Source organism: Falco cherrug, chromosome 2 (genome assembly GCF_023634085.1).
Source record: "Falco cherrug isolate bFalChe1 chromosome 2, bFalChe1.pri, whole genome shotgun sequence".
Classification (NCBI taxonomy): Eukaryota; Metazoa; Chordata; class Aves; order Falconiformes; family Falconidae; genus Falco; species Falco cherrug.
In genome coordinates, this window is record NC_073698.1 from 94,452,710 (window position 1) to 94,473,522 (window position 20,813).

The following is a 20,813-nucleotide window of genomic DNA, read 5'->3' on the forward strand; positions in this document are numbered from 1 at the left end:
ATCCAGGAAGCTGATTTTGCTAGACTGAGTTAAAAGTACAGGAAAGGAGACACGAGGGACTTGTCCCACTTCATAGTAAATCAATTTCTGCTTGAGTGCCAGTAGTTTGGGGGTTTGTTTTTTCAATTAATACAGAAGGCCAGAAACTATTTCTGCCTGTGGGAGCAGGCATAGTATGTCCTGAACAATTTGTGTGGCTTTCTCTTCTTACTGAAAGCTGAGGCATGAAGATACTTCTGTGTTGTTCACTTGCACAGAAGAAAATAACAGTAGGTGGGATACTGGAAAGGTTAACAGCACTTACTCAGTGTGGAGGTGAGAAGGTAGTTTTGTTTCAGCAAGATAGTGACTCATCATGCCGAAAGGAATGGAATGAGGATTGTTTATTTTAGCTTAGATATTGTACATACCTGCTGAGGTCTAAGAAAAAGCAAGTGAACCTTTGGTGGGAATGCTGTCAGGGTCAGTACCCTCTAGTGATCTGAGTTGTTAGAGCCCGACATCACTTGAGTATACAGAGCGGTCTTTCTGGGGCTTTTTGAAAGGAAGAGTGGTGCCATTGTTGGTAGGGTGCTGCCCTGTGCCAGAACACCACAGCGGATGGCAGCATGTGCTCTGTATTCATCGTTGGTCTGAATCCTGTGAATCTGAAGAAAAACTTGAATTTGAGATTATTTCCTGGATTGGTAAAGTACTGTGGTCACATCCCTTCTGGGGTGTTGGCAACATGAAAGGCGCTGCTTTACCCTGCTCTGACTTCATTCACTTCCTTTCCTCACGCCCCAGCCATCCTGAAGAGAAATTCCGCAGGTGAGATGTAGTATCTCCTAATCAGTGGAGGGCTTCTTTTCTTCGTCTGAATTTGAAGTTATGAGACTATCTTACCTGAAGTTTCTATTAATAGATCCCATCCCCAAGAAGCCTAAAATCTCATTGCTGAGTTTACTGGGTGTTTTTAGTGGACATCAAAGCCTCTCTGTCACTCCCCCTCCTAAGTTAGATAGGGGAGAGAAGATACAATTAAAAGCTCGGGGGTTGAGATAAGGACAGGAAGATCACTCAGCAGTTACTGTCACAGGCAAAACAGACTCGACTTGGGGGAAAACGATAATTTATTACCAGTCACATCACAGTAGGATAATGAGAAATAAACCCAAATCTTAGCAACACCTGCTCCCCACCCCCGGCCCATCCCTTACTTGTTTCCGGGCTTAATTTTACATCTGAATTTGCTACCTCCTCCTGCCCAGCTGTGCAAGGGAACGGGGAATGGCGGTTGCGGTCAGTTCATCACATGCTGTCTCTGTCACTCCCTCCTTCTCAGGGGAGGGCTGCTTACACTGCCCCTGCTCTGGCCTGGGGTCCCTCCCATGGGAGACAGTCCTCCACAAACTGCTCCAACGTGAGTCCTTCCCACGGGCTGCAGTTCTTCACAAACTGCTCCAGTGTGTGTCCCTTCCATGGGGTGCAGCCCCTCAGGAGCAGGCTGCTCCAGTGTGGGTCCCCCATGGGGTCACAAGTCCTGCCAGCAAACCTGCCCCAGCCTGTGCTCCTCTCTCCATGGGGCCGCAGGTCCTGCCAGGAGCCTGCTGCAGTGCGGGCTTCCCATGGGGTGACTGCCTCCTTTGGGCATTCCCCTGCTCCAGCGTGGAGTCCTCCATGGGCTGTGGGTGGGTATCTGCTCCACCATGGACCTCCATGGGCTGAGGGGCACAGCCTGACTCACTAGGGTATGCCACGGGCTGCAGGGGAATCTCTGCTCCAGCGCCTGGAGCCCCTCCTGCCGCCTTCTGCACTGACCTGGGTGTCTGCAGAGTTGTTGCTCTCACATAGACTAACTCTCCTCTCTGGCTGGAGTTGCTGTTGTGTGCAGTTTTTCCCCTTCTTAAATACACGATCTCAGAGGCGCTACCACTGTTGCTGATGGGCTCGGCCTTGGTCAGTGGCAGGTCTGTCATGGAGCCAGCTGGCATTGGATCTGTTGGATGTGGGGGAAGGTTCTAGCAGCTTTTGACAGAAGCCACCCCTGTAGCCCACCCTGATACCAAAACTTTGCCACACAAACCCAATACATTACCTTTTTGTGACTTAGAACTGCAGCGGTTCAAGTACATCCATTTGTAGTTTGAGCTGACATCTGTTTTATTTCACTTTCTGTGCCGAGCTGTCATGGCAGTTGATTGAACAATGCTTTCAAAGGACTCAGAAAGAATGCTTACAAAGTGAAGTTCTGCTCGTCCTAGTATGAGTGAGAAAACCGATCTCCATTTTGGTCTTTAATTCCTCAGTCTCCTGCCTAGACTGCTTTATTACTGTCATCCATCTGTTAATGACCGAATGAAGGCCTCTGAAATGACGTCCTTCCTTCTTCAGCTTTGACATGAGACCTGTCTGTGGTAACGTGTGGAGGTCTTGTCCACTATTTTGGTACCAAGTTGTGAAGTGCCTCAGAGCACGGGAAAACGCGTGTCCAGCCTTTAAAGGCAGTTTACAGGTGGTGGTAGAGAAATACTGCCAGATACCGCATAGTACTCTCCAGCCAGATTTCATTAGCTCACGTGGTCAGAAAGTCACCATCCAGTCACGTGTGGTCCCAAGTACAGCAAAGACGTTGTTAAAGTGAATGTGTGGCCATTGGAGACTACGGAAAAGTTTTCCTGGGGGGAATGTTGGCTTGTTACTGGCAGAGCTGTTGCATCAGAGGAGAGTGTGAGTCATTAGCAGATGAACCCTCGGGCTGTAGGGGCTTGATGCTGCAAAGGACATTTTGGTGAGAAGGATCTGAGAACATCTGCCACAGAGAGGAATGTGTCTATGGTTAGACCTCAGTCACTGCTGTGCAATTGCCATATGGACACCATACCACAGTGTTACCAGGAGCTCTTCAGTTCTGGTGGAAATCAGTAAGCGGAATGCCTCTCCTGCCAGGATACCACTGGGCTGGCACTGTACGGGAGGGAGCATGGTGCTGCGTGGGCTGCTTGGCACGTGGCAGGGTAAAACGGAGGGCAAAGTGCTCATGCACAGCAGAGGCTGTTAGAGTATGTTGAGCATTGCTGCTAAAAAAATCAAGGAGTGGAGATGGATCCTGCTCCTCAGGAAAATGTTCTGAAACTGAACAGCAGAGTCTGAACAAAGCAGACATTTATCCTACAAGACTCCTTCGGCAGGCTGCATCCCAGGCTTTTTTTCTGAGCAGTTTTTATATCCACCTTACTTGCAGGCAGCCTGCCTGGGATCTCATTGGCATTCTGCTTTTCTGCTGTAGTCTTACATTGTTAAGGAGCGTGATTTTTGTTGTTAGCTGTGCCGCATATAGAAGATTACATAAATACCTTGGAAATCTTGGAAGGGGGAAGAAAAAGGAGGAAAAAAACCGCACAAAACCAACAAAACCCTTCCACTGAGAAACATTTTGACCATGTAATCTTATGTCTTCCTCTCAGAGAAAATTCTCTTTAACATAGGAGGAGTCAGACATGCCTCTTTACCAAGAAAGCCACAAACTGGCTTCCTAATGGTCCAGCTGTGCTAATGAGCAATTACAGACCAACACACTGAGCTGAGGTAGGTTTGTTCTCCTATCAGTTGGTGCCCAAAGATGTTTTGATAGGGGAGTGTTTTTTCCTCCTTTCTGTATTGAGCTTGTGTTATTTTCATCTTCTTCCTCCTGCCCTCCTCTCCCTGGTAAATAGCTTTCTAATTTGAAGCCATTTCAAAAAGGTTGTACTTCTGAGATTCACCTCTCAAATTAAACCAGAGGATAATCCCAGGTGGGGGGGAGCTGGTTTGTTTCTCCTGGCAGCACAGTGGTTTTAGTTTCTCATTCAAAACTGGTATTTTCAGCAGTGTGCCCCTGGTACAGGGAGAAAATCAAGCTGTGGGTAAAGGACCCTTTGTATTGGGTTACTGTGAATGTATTTGAGTTCCACAGTCCTTGATCACAGGTCCCATGCAAGTCCTGGGGACAGCCAGGCAAGGTCTCTGGGGTGGTGGACCCCAAGCCTGCGGTTCAGTGGAAACGCTGCATGGACACCATGTTGCTCTTTGCCACATCAAAAGAGCGGCCTTTTTTTTTTCTTTTAAAGTCTGAAATATACTGAATAATATAATTTACTAAAAAGATTTTCTCAGTCGTGTTTCCCTCTTTTCAGAAAGAGTGAAAATTTGTTAAATATGCTTGCAGCTCAGGAGGGAGAAAGGGAGAATAAAACTTCAGACAGCGCTGCTAAAAACAGCCCGGGCTGCTTTTGTTTGGACTTTGAAAATGCAGCAGCTTAATGCCTCCATTGTACACAGGGGGAAATATGCTAATTCGAAGCACATTTCCCATCAGAAGCCCTTTCAGTCCTGTCATCATTGAGATATGAAGGATGATAAAAGCGGGGAGAAGGGGGAGGCCCGTATTTGGGAGTGTGGCTGCTGGTTATTGTGTGCGGGGAGCGGGGTTGAATAGGGCTGACAAGCCCGGTCACCCGTGAAGCCCCGTGGCCCTGGGGCCGCGTGGGTTCCCATGGGTGCTGGCTGCCCCTGGCCCCACCAGGACCCCCCACCACCGCCACCAGGGCAGGGGTTCTTGGGGCCGCTCCCCATGTCAGCCACCCCACTGCCAGCCAGGACAGGAGCGGAGGGGCTGCCGTCACCCACCCTGCAGCCCTATAACCCAGTATTTCTTTCTGGGTAACGCAGGCAGCTACTTTCAGTTCACTTTAAGCGCAGTGTATGCTGAAATAACTGATTGTTCCTGACAAGGCCTCCATCGCTTTCTCTCCAAGTTGCTGATGTTCGCAGGGCAGTGGTGCGCACAGGCTGCACAGTGATGAGCACCCTCAGTTAAAGAGGCATCTTCAACTCAGGAAGTGGGTGCTGCTGCAGTTGGGGTGGGTTTTTTCTTCACAGTTACGAAATGGAAGGGAATCTGTTAAATGTTACTGCTCATTTATATGATTATGTTTTAGGTTGAAATAAATACATCCATCACTGTTTGGTATGTATTAAAAAATTGTAAGTGCTACTCTTGAAATACTGCATGATATCTATAAAACCCTAGGATATGGGGTTTATCTGCTCTTTCTTAAAGTTGTGAAAAGATCTTTAAATGATAGATTTTGTCTCAGGAGTCTGACCCTGTTGGTCCGGAGCTGTGTAGATGCTCAGTTTGCCCGGGAGGACTACATTTTCTATTTTCTAACAGGTGCTAGTGTTGTTTTATTGTAGCAAATTTAGGATTACATGAACTCGAGGCTCTGATAATGTTGCTATGATATTTTCTTGGAAACAGTTTGAAATGGCAGTGAGAATTCAGTTGTAGTTGTTTGTTTGGCTCTATAAACCTGCAGTGTACTAATGGCAAATTAAACTAAGAAAATGGGCCTTTGATTGCATTTGCAGCCTGGTGATGTTCTGTCTGCAATAGAAGTATGTGCTACACTCAAACAGGCAATTAGTTTGAATATTTCTGAGGACCATAGCTGGAATTAAGTGCTTAGAAATACTTCTAAAGCTGTGGTTGTTCTTCACTTTCTTTCCTGTACTAATAAACTTGTGAACAGGCAAATTGGGCTGGTTGATTTTGGCTGGGCATGAGAAGCTGTGATCTTTTTCTGCAACCTGTGGGCAAGCCTCTGCTCTGCAATGAGAGGAGCTCTGTCCTGTGTTGAGTGAGCAACATGCCTTCGGTCATCTCCAAGATGGTGAGTGCACACTTGACGTAGTACAGTTTTTTGATGCACAGACACATTTCCCCTACAGACCAAAGAAAGAAACTTAGCCAGAGGTTTAGATGTTGTTTCTACCTTGTGCTAGTCTCCATTGTTTTAATTTTTTTCCCCTCAATATATCTATCTCTTCTCCCTTTCCCTGGTTCCTTAGCTCCTTTATTTTCCTCTCCAAGTGGTACAGAATGGTGGAGCAGATGATGGTACTTCAGGAATCAGTAGTGGCGATAGATGCAGGAGATGTGTGTAGTACTACTAAGAGCAAAAATGCCTGGTGCCATTTTGAGTAACAAATGCAAGGGTCTCCAGAGCAAACACATAATAATAATAATACTTGGTGTTTGCACTTGGGAAGCTCTGAGCACAAGAGAGATGATTGCAAATTGCTGAAACCCAGAGAGCAAAAATAAAATTCGATGGGAATGATATAAGGAACAGATGAAGAAAAGTAGATGCTAAATGAATTTCTCTCTGACTTGTGACAAAGTTCAGAAATTATATCTTTCAGCCATTTAAAACAATTGAATGTCATGTTTGGAAAGAGAGAACTGGGGATGTAACTAGGCATTGTCAGGGTGGGATTGCTCAAAAGAGAGTCTGGGTGGTTTTCAGGCATCGGGACTGAAATGGCCTCATTTCAGAGGCTGGGATCCTGCTCCTGAAGAAGCTGCTGGTTCTGCATGCATTGACTGCAGTGGGGCCCTGGCCGTTGCGCAAGCCCTGCTTTATGCCAAGCCTCAAAATCTGCCAGGCTGCAGAATTCCTCTTCCCGCAAAACAACTGAAAGGCTCCAGACTACAGACGCTGAAAATTTTAGGCAAGACGGTGTGTTGGAAATGTATACTGTAGGGAATAATCCTGCCCTGGCAAGGGGTTTTACTTGACAGCCTATGTGGGAATCCAGGCTGAAAACTGCTACTTTGTCCTTAACTCACCCTATAGTGCTTTTGTCTCAGAGCTCGCTTTGTATGCAGGATCACCCACTGCCGAGGTTCAGCAAAAATCGAGGCGTGACATGATCCAGACGGAGCTCCAACCGTGCTCGTTGTTGGCAGGTTAAGTCATTCCCTGTTTATAAGGTAGAGGGTGTTTTTCGGTTGTGGGTTTTTTTTTTTGTTTTTGTTTTTTGTTTTTTTTTTTCTTTTTTCAATTGTGCCGTACTCCCCAAGTGCATACTTAACTTTTTATGGGCACAAGTGAAAGACCTGTTAAACACTTCAGTGGCCGTTGTTTGTTGTCCACCGGCGGCATTCTCAAAAGCCTTGTAAAGCACAAAAAGAACTGCTACTTTATACACGACTGGGATCCCAATTGATGCAGCTAGAAAGAGGGGACTGGAAAAGCTAGGCCAGTCGAAGTTGCCTGGCACATATTTAGTTGATGAGTTAATTGGACACACTCAAAGTGGAACTTGTTAATGCCCTGCCCCTTTCCTAATGAGGATATCTGCTCTTGAGAAGAATACAGTGATTAATTGGGGACCCTTTCGTTAGTGTCTTAACTGAAGATTTTATGACTAGTGGCTTGTGTGTGAACAGAAACTATATTTGCAATTCAACAAGCAGTCCAGGGCTGCACTACAGAACCAGTCCAGGATCTTTCCCAAAATATAGTTTAATTACACTGGAATGGAGATTTTCAGTATCAGGGAAACAGCTACAGAAATGGTGACTTACAAGGTGCTGAAACTTTAAATAATTAATTTCGGTACCTTGTACTAATCATTACTTTGACGCTTGCTTTTATGTCAACATTTTGACTGCCTCATTAGATGGGCTTTTCAAAATGTTGACACACAACTGCCCGGTAGTCCATGAGCGGGTCTTGTAGTGGTGTGTGGCTGAACCTAGCATTGATGGGGCCAGCTTTTCAACCTGGGATACTGAGGTGAGCAGATAATGGTGTATAAGAAATGGTGCTCTTGCTGTGTGGTTTAGCTGTGCCGCAAACTCCAGTCTGATGCTGGGTACCTTGGTTCTTAGCCCTGAAATCTTGAGCTGAAGGAGGCTGTAGCACTGGGATGATGCTTAGTTGTTTGTTTGCTATCAAACTTAATAGCTGTTGTATGACTATATAAATCACTTTGTATTCCTCATTGTGTTCCAGTAGTGCTAAAAAGGTTTTCTGCTCAATAAAAAATGTGTATGTAATCATATACATATGTTTTCTTCATGTGCATGTGTATACACACACACGTTTTCTGCATACACACACATCTGTATCTATGATTTATGCATGGAATCCCTCATTAAATTCAAGGGGAGTCTTCGTCCCTGTCTCTCCCCATGCCCTTCCAGTGTGGAGTGTGTTTTTTATGAGCGCCCCTAGTTTCTTTCTGGGGAGCTGTAGGGTTTTGTACTTCTTTATATTTCCCTGCTTTTTTCCACGCTTTGTGAAAAGACTGGACCGAGGCCAAGACTGAAGAACAAAACGAGCACTGAATAGATGAGAGATTGTATGTGGGATGCTGAAGTCTATGTGGAGAGTAGGAGGGCAATTTTGAAAATCAGAACTGGATGTAAAGTTAACGCAGGATTGCCTGATTAAATCTGACTTTGTGGAGCAGAAGAATAAGTTTGTGTCAAGTTTGAACTCCGAAGTTTAGATTTATTTTTAGATAGAGAAAAAAATTCAACAGTTACCCTCCTAATACCAATCCTGTCTCAAACTCTCACATATTTGAGATTAAGCAGCTGTATTTGCAGGAGTGTAGTATAATGATACCTTTGCTGCCTTCTAAAACTCTGGCAGAAATAGCTCTTCTACAAGTACAAGAGGCACATAACTGCTAGCAAGTGCGACATAAATATCTAGGATGTTACTTCAGTATGTCCAGGTATTTAGGAACTCTTGTTATTCATCTGAGGCGGCAGTAGGCTTTGGCAACACTATTGGAGAAGAGAGTTCATAGCAAAAGCTAAGTAGGTTGGATTGTCTTCCAGGTGCAGAATTAAGGGAATAAAGAGAAAAGACCTGAAGATACCCTTTTGCTGCTGCACTGCAGCATTCTTGCTGCTACCAAATGCGTGACTCAAGGCAGAGGCATGACAGCTGAGAATCTCCTCTCTGTTGTGAAGGTGACAGAAAGTGCAAAAAAAAAAAAGGTGGTTATGTGTGCCAAAATCAAGAACCTAGCCCATAAAATGATGGAGGAGTGTTTGAAGCACTGTTGAAGGGCTTCATATATTAGTCATGTGAGTTTGTTGCCACTGCTGAACAGAAAATGTATATAAGATTGGGTAACTCAAAGCCTTGTTTTGCTGTCTAATTTTAAATTTAGAGCATTTGAAACTTGCCATACATTATACTTGTAGGAAACTATACATATTGCCATAAAATTGTTGAGCTGGAGTAGAAACTGAAGATGACCATCAGAGCTGGCACTCTGAACATTGCTTGCTGAATAAAAGCTGGTTCTGGGGATGATGCTAGGACATCTTTGCTTTTGTTTCCTATATTTCCATGCTATTTCAGCTGTATTACAGATGGCCTCTAGTTTGTCAGCGTATTTCTTTATGGTTTGCCAAGAGCATGGTGCTACTCTAGGCAGCCTCATAGGGGAGAGGGTTGCGGGAGGTGATGTTGCTTCCAGCTCAGTTTCAAATGTAGCCTATTTTGTTTTCCTTCTTACTGCTTTTCCTCAAAAGTCTGGCACAGTTCGTATACCCATGTGCTCTGTCACAGTTCTGAATTATTTTCCCCAGGTCTGGGTTTTAAATACAAGTTTCTTATACCCAGGAAAACCTTACTAAGCCATTAGTTAGGACAGAAGTAATATCTAGAATTCTTTTTCACTAGTTACATGCTGTTGACTCCCTTTTGTAAGCAGAAATGGACCTCCCAGCTGCATGATCAACTTTTGCTTTCATTTTGACTGATTATAGCTCTTAAGGCTTTTTTCTTTGGTAGCTTTCATGTCTCTGCCATCATCTTTGAGACTGGGACTTGATGCGGCTTAGCTACTGGAAAAGCCATACAGAACCATCTATTCACTCTTTAAGGGATTTTTTTTCCCCTGTATGTTCCAAATAAAGGTTAGCCATCCATGTATGTTCTGGATTTAGGCTGTTTATTGCCTTTGATTCTCACCAGTGGCTCTGACTGCAGTGGACTAAAGCCGTGGTCCAGCTGGAAGCTAACAGGCCAGCCAGAGAAATCTACGAAACCCAACAACTGAATGATACCTACTTTGCCTGCCTACTTGCTGCCAGGCACTTAGCTTGGCAGTGGTTATTGCTGCCTTCATGTGACTTTAATAAGGGGGTCACAGGATTGGTGCCTTCACACTGTTAAGTTCTGCTCACCCTCCTGGACTTGCCTGCATCACTTAACTCGGTGATTTTCTTTGGTTGCAAAGATAACCACTATCCATGCTTAAGCTTTTAGTTTTGCCCTTTCTACAGAAATCCGAGATCGGGATCCCTAAGTGCAGTACAGATTCATCTTTTTTTAGTAATCTGTATTTTATACTGTGTTAAAAGTGCAGGGTTTTTCCATTGTTGTTTGTTCTTAAATTTGGATTTCATTTTCCTAATAATAACAGGCCCCAATTTTATTTTATTTTTTAAAGTACTTGCCAGGTGTATGACTGCTGCATAACTAAAAGCCTGTTATCATGCTTTGATTTTGCCCATATGGAAAATTTGTTTGCTTTTGCATAAGCATTCAGATCGGGTTTTGCACTCAAGTCTTAGGTAACTGGTCTAAAGCTAGTCTGAACATAAGCAATTATGTTGAGAGACACGCCGAGTGGCTGCATGTGTATTTGTTCTTTCTCTTGAATATTTTTGCAAATTAAAAAAAAAAAAAAAAGTATTCTGCAAGTTGTCTTTAAAATTAGTTGTTTGGAATACATGTCAATCTTGTTTGAGGGACAGTTTCTGTATTTTAACTTTTGAGTCTCGGATCTCATAAGCTAATCCCAAATTGCTCTTGAAGTATGTGAGAACACTCTTTATTACAGCTCTGCAAAGCCTTTGTAAAAATGGCAAGTGTGTATTCATCTCCTGAAAGCTTGTGAAGAATTTGCTGTAGCTTATGATAGAGCTCCTCAGCCTTCAGGAATGTAAACTAGATTCAGTGACATTCAAGATAGATACTCAAAAGGAATTGGCACGTGAACAGAATTGGGGGTTTAATACGTTTTTTAACTTGTGCAATTGTGGTATTTTTCTTGACTGAGCAAAATGATTAAATGTTATTTTTTAAACCTAGATAAAATAGGTTAAAATGTCTTTTTTTTTTTTTTTTTTTTTTTACTATTTTGCAGTGGATGTGACTTGGTCTGCAGTGCTTTTACATACTTTGCTCCACTGCTATTCCTCCTGAGGTTTGGCTCTAGGCTTAGAGCTTTAGCAGCAGAATCCCTTACTGCTCAGTCCTTGTCCTCATTTTTATTTTGGTCTGCAAATAAAATGCTGGGCAGAACTCCTGAAATGTGACTAGTCGCCTTCCCTGGTTGCTGGTTATCTAAATCAGCCTGATCTGTATAGTAGGTTTTTGCTGAATATAGATCTTTAAAGAATTTTTTTGTAATTTCTGCCTCCGTGGCTCTGTCTTTTGCCGTGTTGTCATAGTCATAGACTTGATGTCTCCCAGTCTCATCACGTATTATGAAAAAGATGTATCTGATTAAGGGAGGGAGCACAGGATGAGACATCTTGCTGGCTGAGATTAATGCTCGAAGTGCAAGCTCAGCACCCATGCATTGGAGGAAATAGCATATAGTTTATCTGCTGTGTTTATCAATGATGGGACAGAGGTTTGATGATTGAGAAATGACTTAAGATGATAAGTGCTTAAAACCCATCATATATTACAGCAATCTGGAAAGCAGTAAGAAGGGAGGGGGGAGAACTTTACACTCGTGCATCACTTGAAGCTTTTAGAGGATGATTTAGTAGGTACAATTAATGCATTTGAATAGTTGGGATTGATGGCTTCTGAAGTCTTCAGTTCAAGCTCTGGCGAAGTTGATGCTGGTCTAGTGGAAGGTGTCCCTGCCCGTAGCAGGTGGGTTGGAAATAAATGATCCTTTAAGATCCCTTCCAACCCAAACCACCACTCTATGATTCTACTGTGATTTCTTCGTTGCTCTTTTGGAGGAGGAGTTATCTTCAAAGAAAGCAGGTGAAATAGTCTCCCAGCCTGTTGGTTTTGTGTTTGTAAAACATCTGCTCTGAAGTCTTGAGCCTGCCTAACAAAATCTGCTCGCCAGCAGGAAAGTATGTAGCTGTTTGAAGGAACTGACATAGAGTGGAGGGCTTCATTAGGTTTCCTCAGGGGGCAGTCTGTAACCAAAGGTTCTGTTTAACGTATTTTCTGTGTAAAGAAAGGAAATTTACTGGTGATGTTTGTATTTTTTGTATACTTATACTAATAAGTGCATTACTATTATACCACTTGATTAATTTCTGAACAGGCCTTTTGTAACTTGCAGTGGTCAGAAGAGAGGTTTCGACCTTCTAAACTTTTAGACTTTCTGAAGTAAGCTAAGAACATTAAGAAACAGAGATCTAGACTGTGACAGCAGCGAGCAGAAGTACTGACTGAACAATTAGAAGTTCCAAGAAGAGAATTGTAATGTCAGAGGCAATCAACTGTTTTGACCGATGACTAAAATTTTTGTTGACTTTCAGCAAGTAGGGCATGTTTGCTATGGATTGTCAATCTTACTGATGTTAAATGGGGGAAAACCCACTCTTTGTAGAACATTTTCTTTGTATAATCATTATCCTAAATGTGAATAAGTTGTCTTTCCTAACTTTTAGCAATAGTTAAAAGAATACAGCAAACACATCACCTGCAGTTTCACCTTTTAGCTGCTTCTTCCTTGAGGGAGCGTGTTTGCAGTGTGTGGTCTTGCTGGTCAGGGATATGAATATGTGCATGGACTGCTATGTGGGCATTGGAGAAGGAGGCTGGAAAATAGATCTTGCAACTGACTTGAGGTCTCTACTAGGGCTGCTGATTTGATTACCTTCAGAAACCCAACCCATTGTTTCACGTTGGTTCCTGAGGATACTTCGTCTCCTCTACAAATTTAACTTCATTCTGCTTATAAAAAGGTCTGCTGAGATGGGAGCTTCAACTGCAGACTTTTCCTGGACTCCAAGAAACCTTTTTATGCAAATGCTTGACATCAAGGTTTGATGCTGTGGTACGAAACCTTAGCATAGGTCCAAGACCTCTTGGCAGCTGGGCTGAAGCATATGTCTGAGCAGTAATGTCCAAAGCAAAGTAACAACTATGGAGGCCACGGTGAGAGAAGAGGATTTGTGGACTGATTTCTTGCAAGAGAAGGGAATTTTCTCTAAAGGTTGGGTTTGAGGGGTTTTGTGCTTTTCACTAGGCACCTATAGAAATAAAAATGCACAGCAAAATTGTGGGTGTAGCAACCTTAAACCAGAAGAGGCTGAATTGCAGCTGCAGATCTTTGGACTCCTTCCCTCTTCCCACTCCTCTTGTTGAATCTGTTTCATGAAACATGCAGTGTGTAGGTTTTAACATCCCCAGTATTTGCTGAATCTGCTAGGCATCTTTGCAGCCTGCAGAATCAGCTGTGGCAGCTGGACCAGCAAAGCCTGCCATACCACAAAGGGCATTACTCCATGGTTGCTCCATCATCCTATGCACAGAAAGGGATGCCTTTGGGCACGTCTGCCCTGTGCAGTGCAGCGCACTGTGAGGCCATGAGACAAGCAAAGTGATAGGCAAGGTTAATTAGCCTTAGTACAGTACACCCTTAAATATGTCAGTTACCTTGGCGTTTGGAAGGTGAATAATACCCCTACATGGTGTTGCCCAGCTCTGTGGCTCCCCAGCATGGGGCTGCTCAGAGCGGCTTGGGGCGACCTGAAGTCACCCACGCAGCGCAACAAACCATACCAGGTCAGTACGGTTTGTTAGATCATGCTGCACTCTGGATTTAAGGGAGAAATCAAACGTGCTTAACAGCAGCTCTGCACTCACTTCTAAGCACGGCTTTAGGTCTCTAATGGCAGCCATCCTTTTAAAACCCAAGCTGTGTTTTCTTAAACGTCTTATCCTTTAAAGTATTGCACATGCATTTCAGGTCACTTGAACTTGTTTCCTTTCTGCTTGCTTGGATTTTTGTGTGGTTTTCTTTACATCATGCTTGCTCGTCAGAGAAAGAATTTAGGTTTTCCATGTACATATGTATGTACTTTTTTGCTTTTCTGCTTCTCTCACAGTCTTTTGCCGTGGGTGAGCGGAACTTACTTGGCAAAGAAAGCAAACGGAGAGAACAGACCCATCACCCCCCACCCCTTGAAAGAGCAGAGGGCATGTGGAATAAATCAAAATGTGAAGCATAATAACGAGGTCCCATGGGAAAGGGAGCCTTGTGATTGTGTGCTGGCGTGCACTCCCCTTAGAGACGGCAGCCGGGGGGCTCCTTTCTTTCTCGCCTGCATCTCCCCTCCCGATGTCACCAATCCATTCATTGCCCAGAGAATTGATTAACATTCGTTGGGAGCCTTGGGACACGGGGAAAGAGGGGGAGAGCAGAGGGCGAGGGGAAGGGGGTGCAAGCTGGTGCTGCTGGTCCCCACAATGTGGCAAGCTGGGGCACAGTTGGGCGCAGGATGGCTGTTTTATAGCTAGGGACCGCGGTGACGTATGGCTGAGCGCTTTCTGGCACAGCTCCTCATGGACCAGTCAGCGGAGCGAAATTGAAGCTGACAAGACTTTTCTGGCGTTTTGGAAAGGACTGTAATCTACTGTAGGGGAGAACAGAGCCGCTCAATCACCGCCGCTGTAAATAGGAGACGGAAGGGAGAGAGAAAGGAGGCGAAGAGAAAAAGTGCTTGCTTGGGGGGGAGGGGGGGGCAGCATTTTTGGTGGATGGTATGAAGCCAGCCATGGAAACTGCAGCGGAGGAAAATGCAGAACAAAGCCAAGAGAAAAAAGGTACCCAGGGGTCTAACAATAGCCTGTTTAAATCTTTTCATTCAGGGGGCTTAAAGAGGTTTAGGCCAGTTTTGTCACTTTTTCAAATAACCCTTAAACAATCATTACGGCATCTTTGGGCTTTCAGCCTTCCTTTCCTGCATGGCTTGACAACAAATTAATAGAGCAGCAATCTTTCTTGTCTGCATCTGTATTTGCTCTGAATCTGTCCTAACCCTACGCAAAATGATGTTTGCAGAAGTCTTGTTATTGCTGCGTCTTTGGTGGATTCTGGTAAATTTGGTTTGCAGAGGTAGCATGTGCCTGTGTGTTTGCATGTCGTTTTCAGAGCTGTAATGTGGTGATTTCATGGAGGCTAGCCATGTACTGAGGCTTTGCAATGCCGTGTGGGAGACCTAGGTTATAATAACATACAATAATTGTAACATCACACAATCTTCCTGTAGTTAGTTTGATGCCAAATGCTACTCTTATTTTTAAATTCCTTTTCCTTTTCTGTGGTGTCATGTGGCAAATTTTGCTTTTGTAGAGATCTGCCTGCACTATGATAATGGGGAATAATGCAGTGAGTTTCACGTTAGATTTCACGATGTGTTAATCACTAGAATTGCTGCTTAATGGAGAGAACAATTCCATGGTGTAGTGGTTCTGCAGTAGGGAGATGGCAGCACAGAATGAGAGGCGTTTCATCCATCCCAGCGTTACAGGTGATTTATTTGATCTGGAGTGCTGAACTTGAGAAGGTAAATCCAACTAGTAAAGGATTTTTGTTTCTGCATCATACAATTTATGCCAAATAAACATCCCTCTTCAGTGTAGCAGACCACTGTACAAATCATAGCAATATTTTTTTTTATAAATATAGCAGTAACAAAATTATTACAATTTCCACTTCCTTTTTACGTGACTTATGCTATTCTTTTGAAGCTGTTGTGTCATTTATAAGCAATCTGGTTATTTCATAGGCATAAGCAGCTGATACACGACTAATACATTTCCCCAAGTTGAATTGTTTCCTTTATTGTTAAACAGTTCAGATATTAACATAATGATAAATCCCGGTACTGTCCAGTACCAGATTTTGTTTTCCTACTTTGATTCTGCTTCTACCTACACACTTTGTATAATTCAAAGCTAGCTTCAGTTTCAAGTAAATGAAATTTGTCAAGTGATTAGACATAGTACTACATAATCCCTTAGGGATTTCACAAAAGGAGGTCCACTGATGAGAGATTAAACTCTGAAAGCTATTAGTGTTTGTGGACAATAACCCACCTCACTGCAGATTTTGAGTAATTAATGTACAAAATGTCCTAAATACCTTGACTATAAAACCACCTTGAACTTATGGAGGTTTCTTCAAAAATTACAGCTATTTTTTCTTCTGATTGATGAATTTCTCTTAAACTGATAGAACTCGTGCAATAAACACCAACGAAAGTTACCCGTACGCTTTAGCAACTGTGCAAAACAAAATGTGTTGCTGAGTTTGTTTATGATGAGTTTATGGTTTGCCTTTTATTTTGGCGAGGATGAAAGCACATGTAGAACAGTAAATCAGTTACGAAGTCAAGGTGGTTGATATGTTGCATTTGTAGGACACAGGCAGGGGAAATTCCTGTCTTAATTTTACCACCATTTCCTAGTTTTTCTCTGATAATTTCATACTTTGGATCTGTTACGTAGGTATGTGTATATAACATGTCAAGGCTTTGTTCTTGCCAGTTTCCTAATTTCTGAAAGTAACATATGATCTCTCATATTATGGTCTTTATTTCTATTCATTTAAATTCCTAGTATGTTTTACAGTGAATTAAAAAGCAGGAAGCTGAAACAGCCCTACTCCTAGTTTCAATAGCAAAATAAATAGCCCAGATCCTTCTGTGAAGTTACTGCCATGAAGTGGTGATGAAGGAAGTGTATTCTGTTTTGGGGGGCAGATTTTCCAAAGTGGTAAGACTGTTGAGCCCAGTCAGGATTTTAGATGGGCTCAGGAGGCGCTGGGTACCTCTGAGATGGCATGATTTTTCAAAAGGGCTCTTTCACCAGCCGCTCTCATGGAGAAAAATGAGCTTTTTCTCTGTGTGAAGAAACTTCCTGGAAAACACTGCTGCTTCATTTTGGGGTATAAAACCGAAGCTGACCCCTTCAAAAATGTGTCCATTTACTGTTTGGGCTGGATCTCCGGCTTGCCAGGCCTTACACGCTTGCCAGGCTTGCAACATTTGCTTCTTCCTTGAAGATCCCACCTGGATGTAGTGTAAAGGCTGTCTTTTATGAGATGCCCTAGATCCAGTGATAGCAAGGCAACTGCCACAGCTTGAAGCAATTGAAGTGCTATCACAAAGTCTTTTAACTCTTCCTTCCAGAAATTAATTGCAGAGTACAAGGAGATAAACCAGCATTTGAAGGGGTTTGGGGGATGTCGCTATTGCCAAGACTGAGCAAGAGAAGATCCTAATCATTTCACTTTGGTTATTCAGGCTCACACACAGTATGCTTTGCGCTGCCTGGTTCTAGGGAAAGGATCTGCATTTAACTAATAGCAAATTGTACTTTTAAGCTAAGAGGTTTTTTTTCCTTTTACCAGAATTTTGAACTACAGGTTTCCAGGTTGTGTTTTTTAATGCAAGAACCTCCGCAATGATATACTGTAATTGTATAGAAAAAATACTTGGAGGAAGTTGGGCTAGGACTATGTGATGTCTATATACAGGGCTCCCCATACTCAGAACACTGGAGAGCTATACTGCCCAAGCGCTTGGGACGAGCAGTGAGATCTATTTTCAGTTCAAAGACCTAATGCAGTCAGATCTGAACGTGGTGTCACGTAGGTACTAGTTTGTGTTTCCCATCCCTGTGGCAAAGGTGGATGGCCAGCTATTTTGGACTGCAGTGTAGCTGAGACAATTTACACATGCTAATACGCTTTATGAATAATGACTGATTCATGAATGAAAATGATCGATTGTAGATTTTTAAAGTTTGCTACATTGTGTATGAATTCCAGTTTTATATTTTAATGATTATTTTCATGAATTCTCTGTCTGATTCAGGCAGTGATACTACCCAGCTGATGGATTCAGTGTTTATCAGACATTTGTTTCTCTGTACTCAGATGAGTGGCTGCTGCCCCAGTTTTTTTTAATTGGAAATGGAACAACACCCATGTTGATGGAGATAAGAAATAAGGCAGCTTTATGCTGCGTATCAGCAGCCCTTATCAGAGGAGAACACCATGAGCAAGCTGAAGCAAAATGTTTAACAGATACTTTACAGGGCTGGGGGACAGATTGGATGCATTTTAAAGATGAAGGTTTACAAATTATTACAAATGACAGGGTTTATCTTGCAGGCATTAAATTTAATCAAAACGTGAGGACTGGGCAGCCAGATTTACTGAGGTGGAATAAGTAAGAAAAATGAAATGCCGTTTTGCATCAGCAGTGAAGGATATAGATCCTGATACACATTAACAGAGACAAGAAGTTTCCCTTTTCATTTAACTATGAGAAATACTACCAAGTTGCAAAATTAAAAACCAACCAACCAACCAATGAAAAAAAACCCCAAAACCCAAACAAAAACCCAACTGTGGATGACCATGGTGAGTTCACCAGTTACACATGGGAGGGTGGAAGAAAGCCATTACACTAGGATCTGGTTTCCTTATATGAATACATACAATGTTCAAATTGCATATGCTCTGCTGAGGAATAATGAAAACCAGCTCGAGCAGCTGTACCAAAGGTTCCTTTTAATTGGCTCTTCCCTGCTAATGTGCTCTCAATGAAAGAAGACCTCGTGCTCAGGAATGGCTCTGAGCTTTATTATTTTCATCACATATGAAGCAATCTTCCTGCTTTTAGATTCTAAATAGACGAGTATATGCTAGTAAAAAAGAGTACTTCTCTTAAGCACAACTGTACAACTGTGTGCGATAGTGTAAATGATGCTGCTGATGTGTGACATGAGAAAGGAGTGAATTAAGGTGCAATTTATTTCACTTAGTGAAGTTCTTTTTACTCAGCAAGCTTACGTTTTGATACATCGCAGATAGATGTATTTTTCATTACAGCAGATTGAAAAAATTGTCTTTTTCTTTCATATACTTGTTATGGTTATTAACCAAAATTTTCAAACATACCTCTTTAATGTTAGGCTCACACAGCAATATCACAGCTGTTGAGCCGTTGAAAGATTTTTAGTATGCTGCATATTTTTTCCTGTTTCAAGCAGTTTATTGATGTTTCACATCCCCTGAAAACAATAACTGCTTTAAGTCCCTGAAGAATATGGCTGTAGGAAGAGAGGTCCAGCCCAGGGAGAATCTGGGACACACGATATTCTGGGGATAATAATTTGGCAGGCTTAGTGATTTAGGTTTTAATGAATAGGATTTGGTTTCTAAATAGGAGGGGGTTGGAAAGCACTCGAACGTACTCATACTGGTCTGAATGACCTCATGAACACAGAAAACCCAGACATATGTGCCACGGGATATGGTAACGGGGGCAGAAAAAACCCAGATGGCACGGTGCGTGCACAATGGACTCCGCAGTGGGAGCAAATGGGCTAAAGAGGGGAGTGAAGAGGGGTGGGGAGTGCCCCCTTCAGTTACTGACCCTTCCCCATTTTCTGGCCAGCCTTGGTCCTAGCGCAGTATTCATCACCAGACTGCCAGGTCATAAACAACAACCCTCATTTTGCTCCTGTGGACTGCTTTGTCAGCTGCGACAGATGAATGTCGTAACTGTTTGTTTCCTCTAAAATGGTATGCTAAAGGCAGCAAGTGTGAGGATGTTGGACACTGGGAATTTTATTACAGCCGTGCAAGATGATTCATCCCAATGAATATTGAACACCATGGTTACCATTGGTGTGCCTGCGTGGTGTGACATGAAAACACTGTCAGTTCTGTAGCTGCTGCCTCTGTGCAGGATCAAGTACAACCTGGTTCTGACAGGAGGCCTCGAGCTGCATGAGCTTGGCTGTGCGTGAAGGGTATTGTAACCTAGAGCTGGGAATGCAATTAGTGTAGTTAGTTCCTCAAAAAGCAAAAGGTAAAAAAGCCATTTAAGCCTATTTCCTTTCCTGACTAATTAAGAGTTAAACTCTTAATTCGTATGTACTGTGTGCAGTAGTTAATTATGCCACTGAAGCCTGTGGGGCTTCTGACCTGGTGGTGATTTTGCACGAGTGGGCCTGGGTGGGTCCCAGCAAAGTCACCAAAAGATACTCTCGGTGGGTTGTTCCAGGCACGCAGTAGGGGCTACCAAACAGCCATTGCTAAGTGGCTCTTTGCAGAGCAGTAGAAAACATGAGATTCCTTATGCACTTTGAACTGGCCCCTAATGAAAGGAGCCCTGTTATTACAAAGCCAGAAATTGCTAATTAAAAAAAACCCAACCTCACAGAATATTTTCACTTACAGAAATGATGCTACAAAGTTTAGGTGCTGTTGTGGCATTTCAGGATTTGATGTTTGTCCCACAGCAGACAGTGGTGACTTCACTAGTGTGTCCCCAGGCTAAGGGAGAAAGGCAGCTGCCTGCTCTGAGCAAGTGTTTTTTATAGCCGCTGCAGGAGAAGTCTTGAATTGTGAGTTCAGGCCTGGTAGGATAAAATCCTTTTGGTGCCACAGGTTTGGTTTAGATGCTGCTGCAGTGCAAATGAAGAATTTTTTTCTTCCCGGAAGTCCTTGCAGCTAATTTTTAATTTATCTTCAAACCTCAATCTGCTATCCATGTCCAGTAAGTAGCTTCAAAAAAGCAGGGAGCAGACAGACAGTTGAGAGGGAGAGGGGAGACAATGGTACGCAGTACCTTTATTGTATGGTATGGTATGCAGTATCTGTTATTGAATTGGATACAAAATGGAAAATTATTATGGTGTTCCTTGTGATCGTATAAACAGGATTGTTCCTGTGTAAGCAGAAGGAGATTATATCATCCTGAGCAGTGCACAGTCATTTTGGAACAGTACTTTCAACACATGTTGAATTTGGTTATGCTCATAAGATGGGGAATTTGCCTTTCCTGAAGGGAAGGGTAAGCCATGCAAAACATTTTGATGTCTTTCAAGAAAAATATACTACCTGATGCCTGCTTGCTGGTTTGCGTGTGAGTCGCAGAGAGGGGAGAAATACCAAGCCACAAAGTACCT

General features: G+C 43.1%; 1 protein-coding gene across 7 annotated transcripts in view; it reads left to right on the plus strand.

The window, feature by feature from the left end:
- Positions 1–20,813, plus strand: part of GPM6B (glycoprotein M6B) — a 111,883-nt gene that overhangs the window by 64,106 nt on the left and 26,964 nt on the right. The window contains exon 1 of one of the 7 annotated variants that reach the window (XM_005434499.4): positions 14,337–14,648. The exons of 3 other annotated variants lie outside the window; for them this stretch is intronic. In XM_005434499.4, the coding sequence (XP_005434556.1) occupies positions 14,588–14,648 (61 nt within the window). In that variant the 5' untranslated portion in view covers positions 14,337–14,587. Of the gene's footprint in view, positions 1–14,336; positions 14,649–20,813 lie in introns of those variants that run through there. 3 more of the 7 variants (XM_005434500.4, XM_027798632.2, XM_027798635.2) reach the window with 3 other exon arrangements.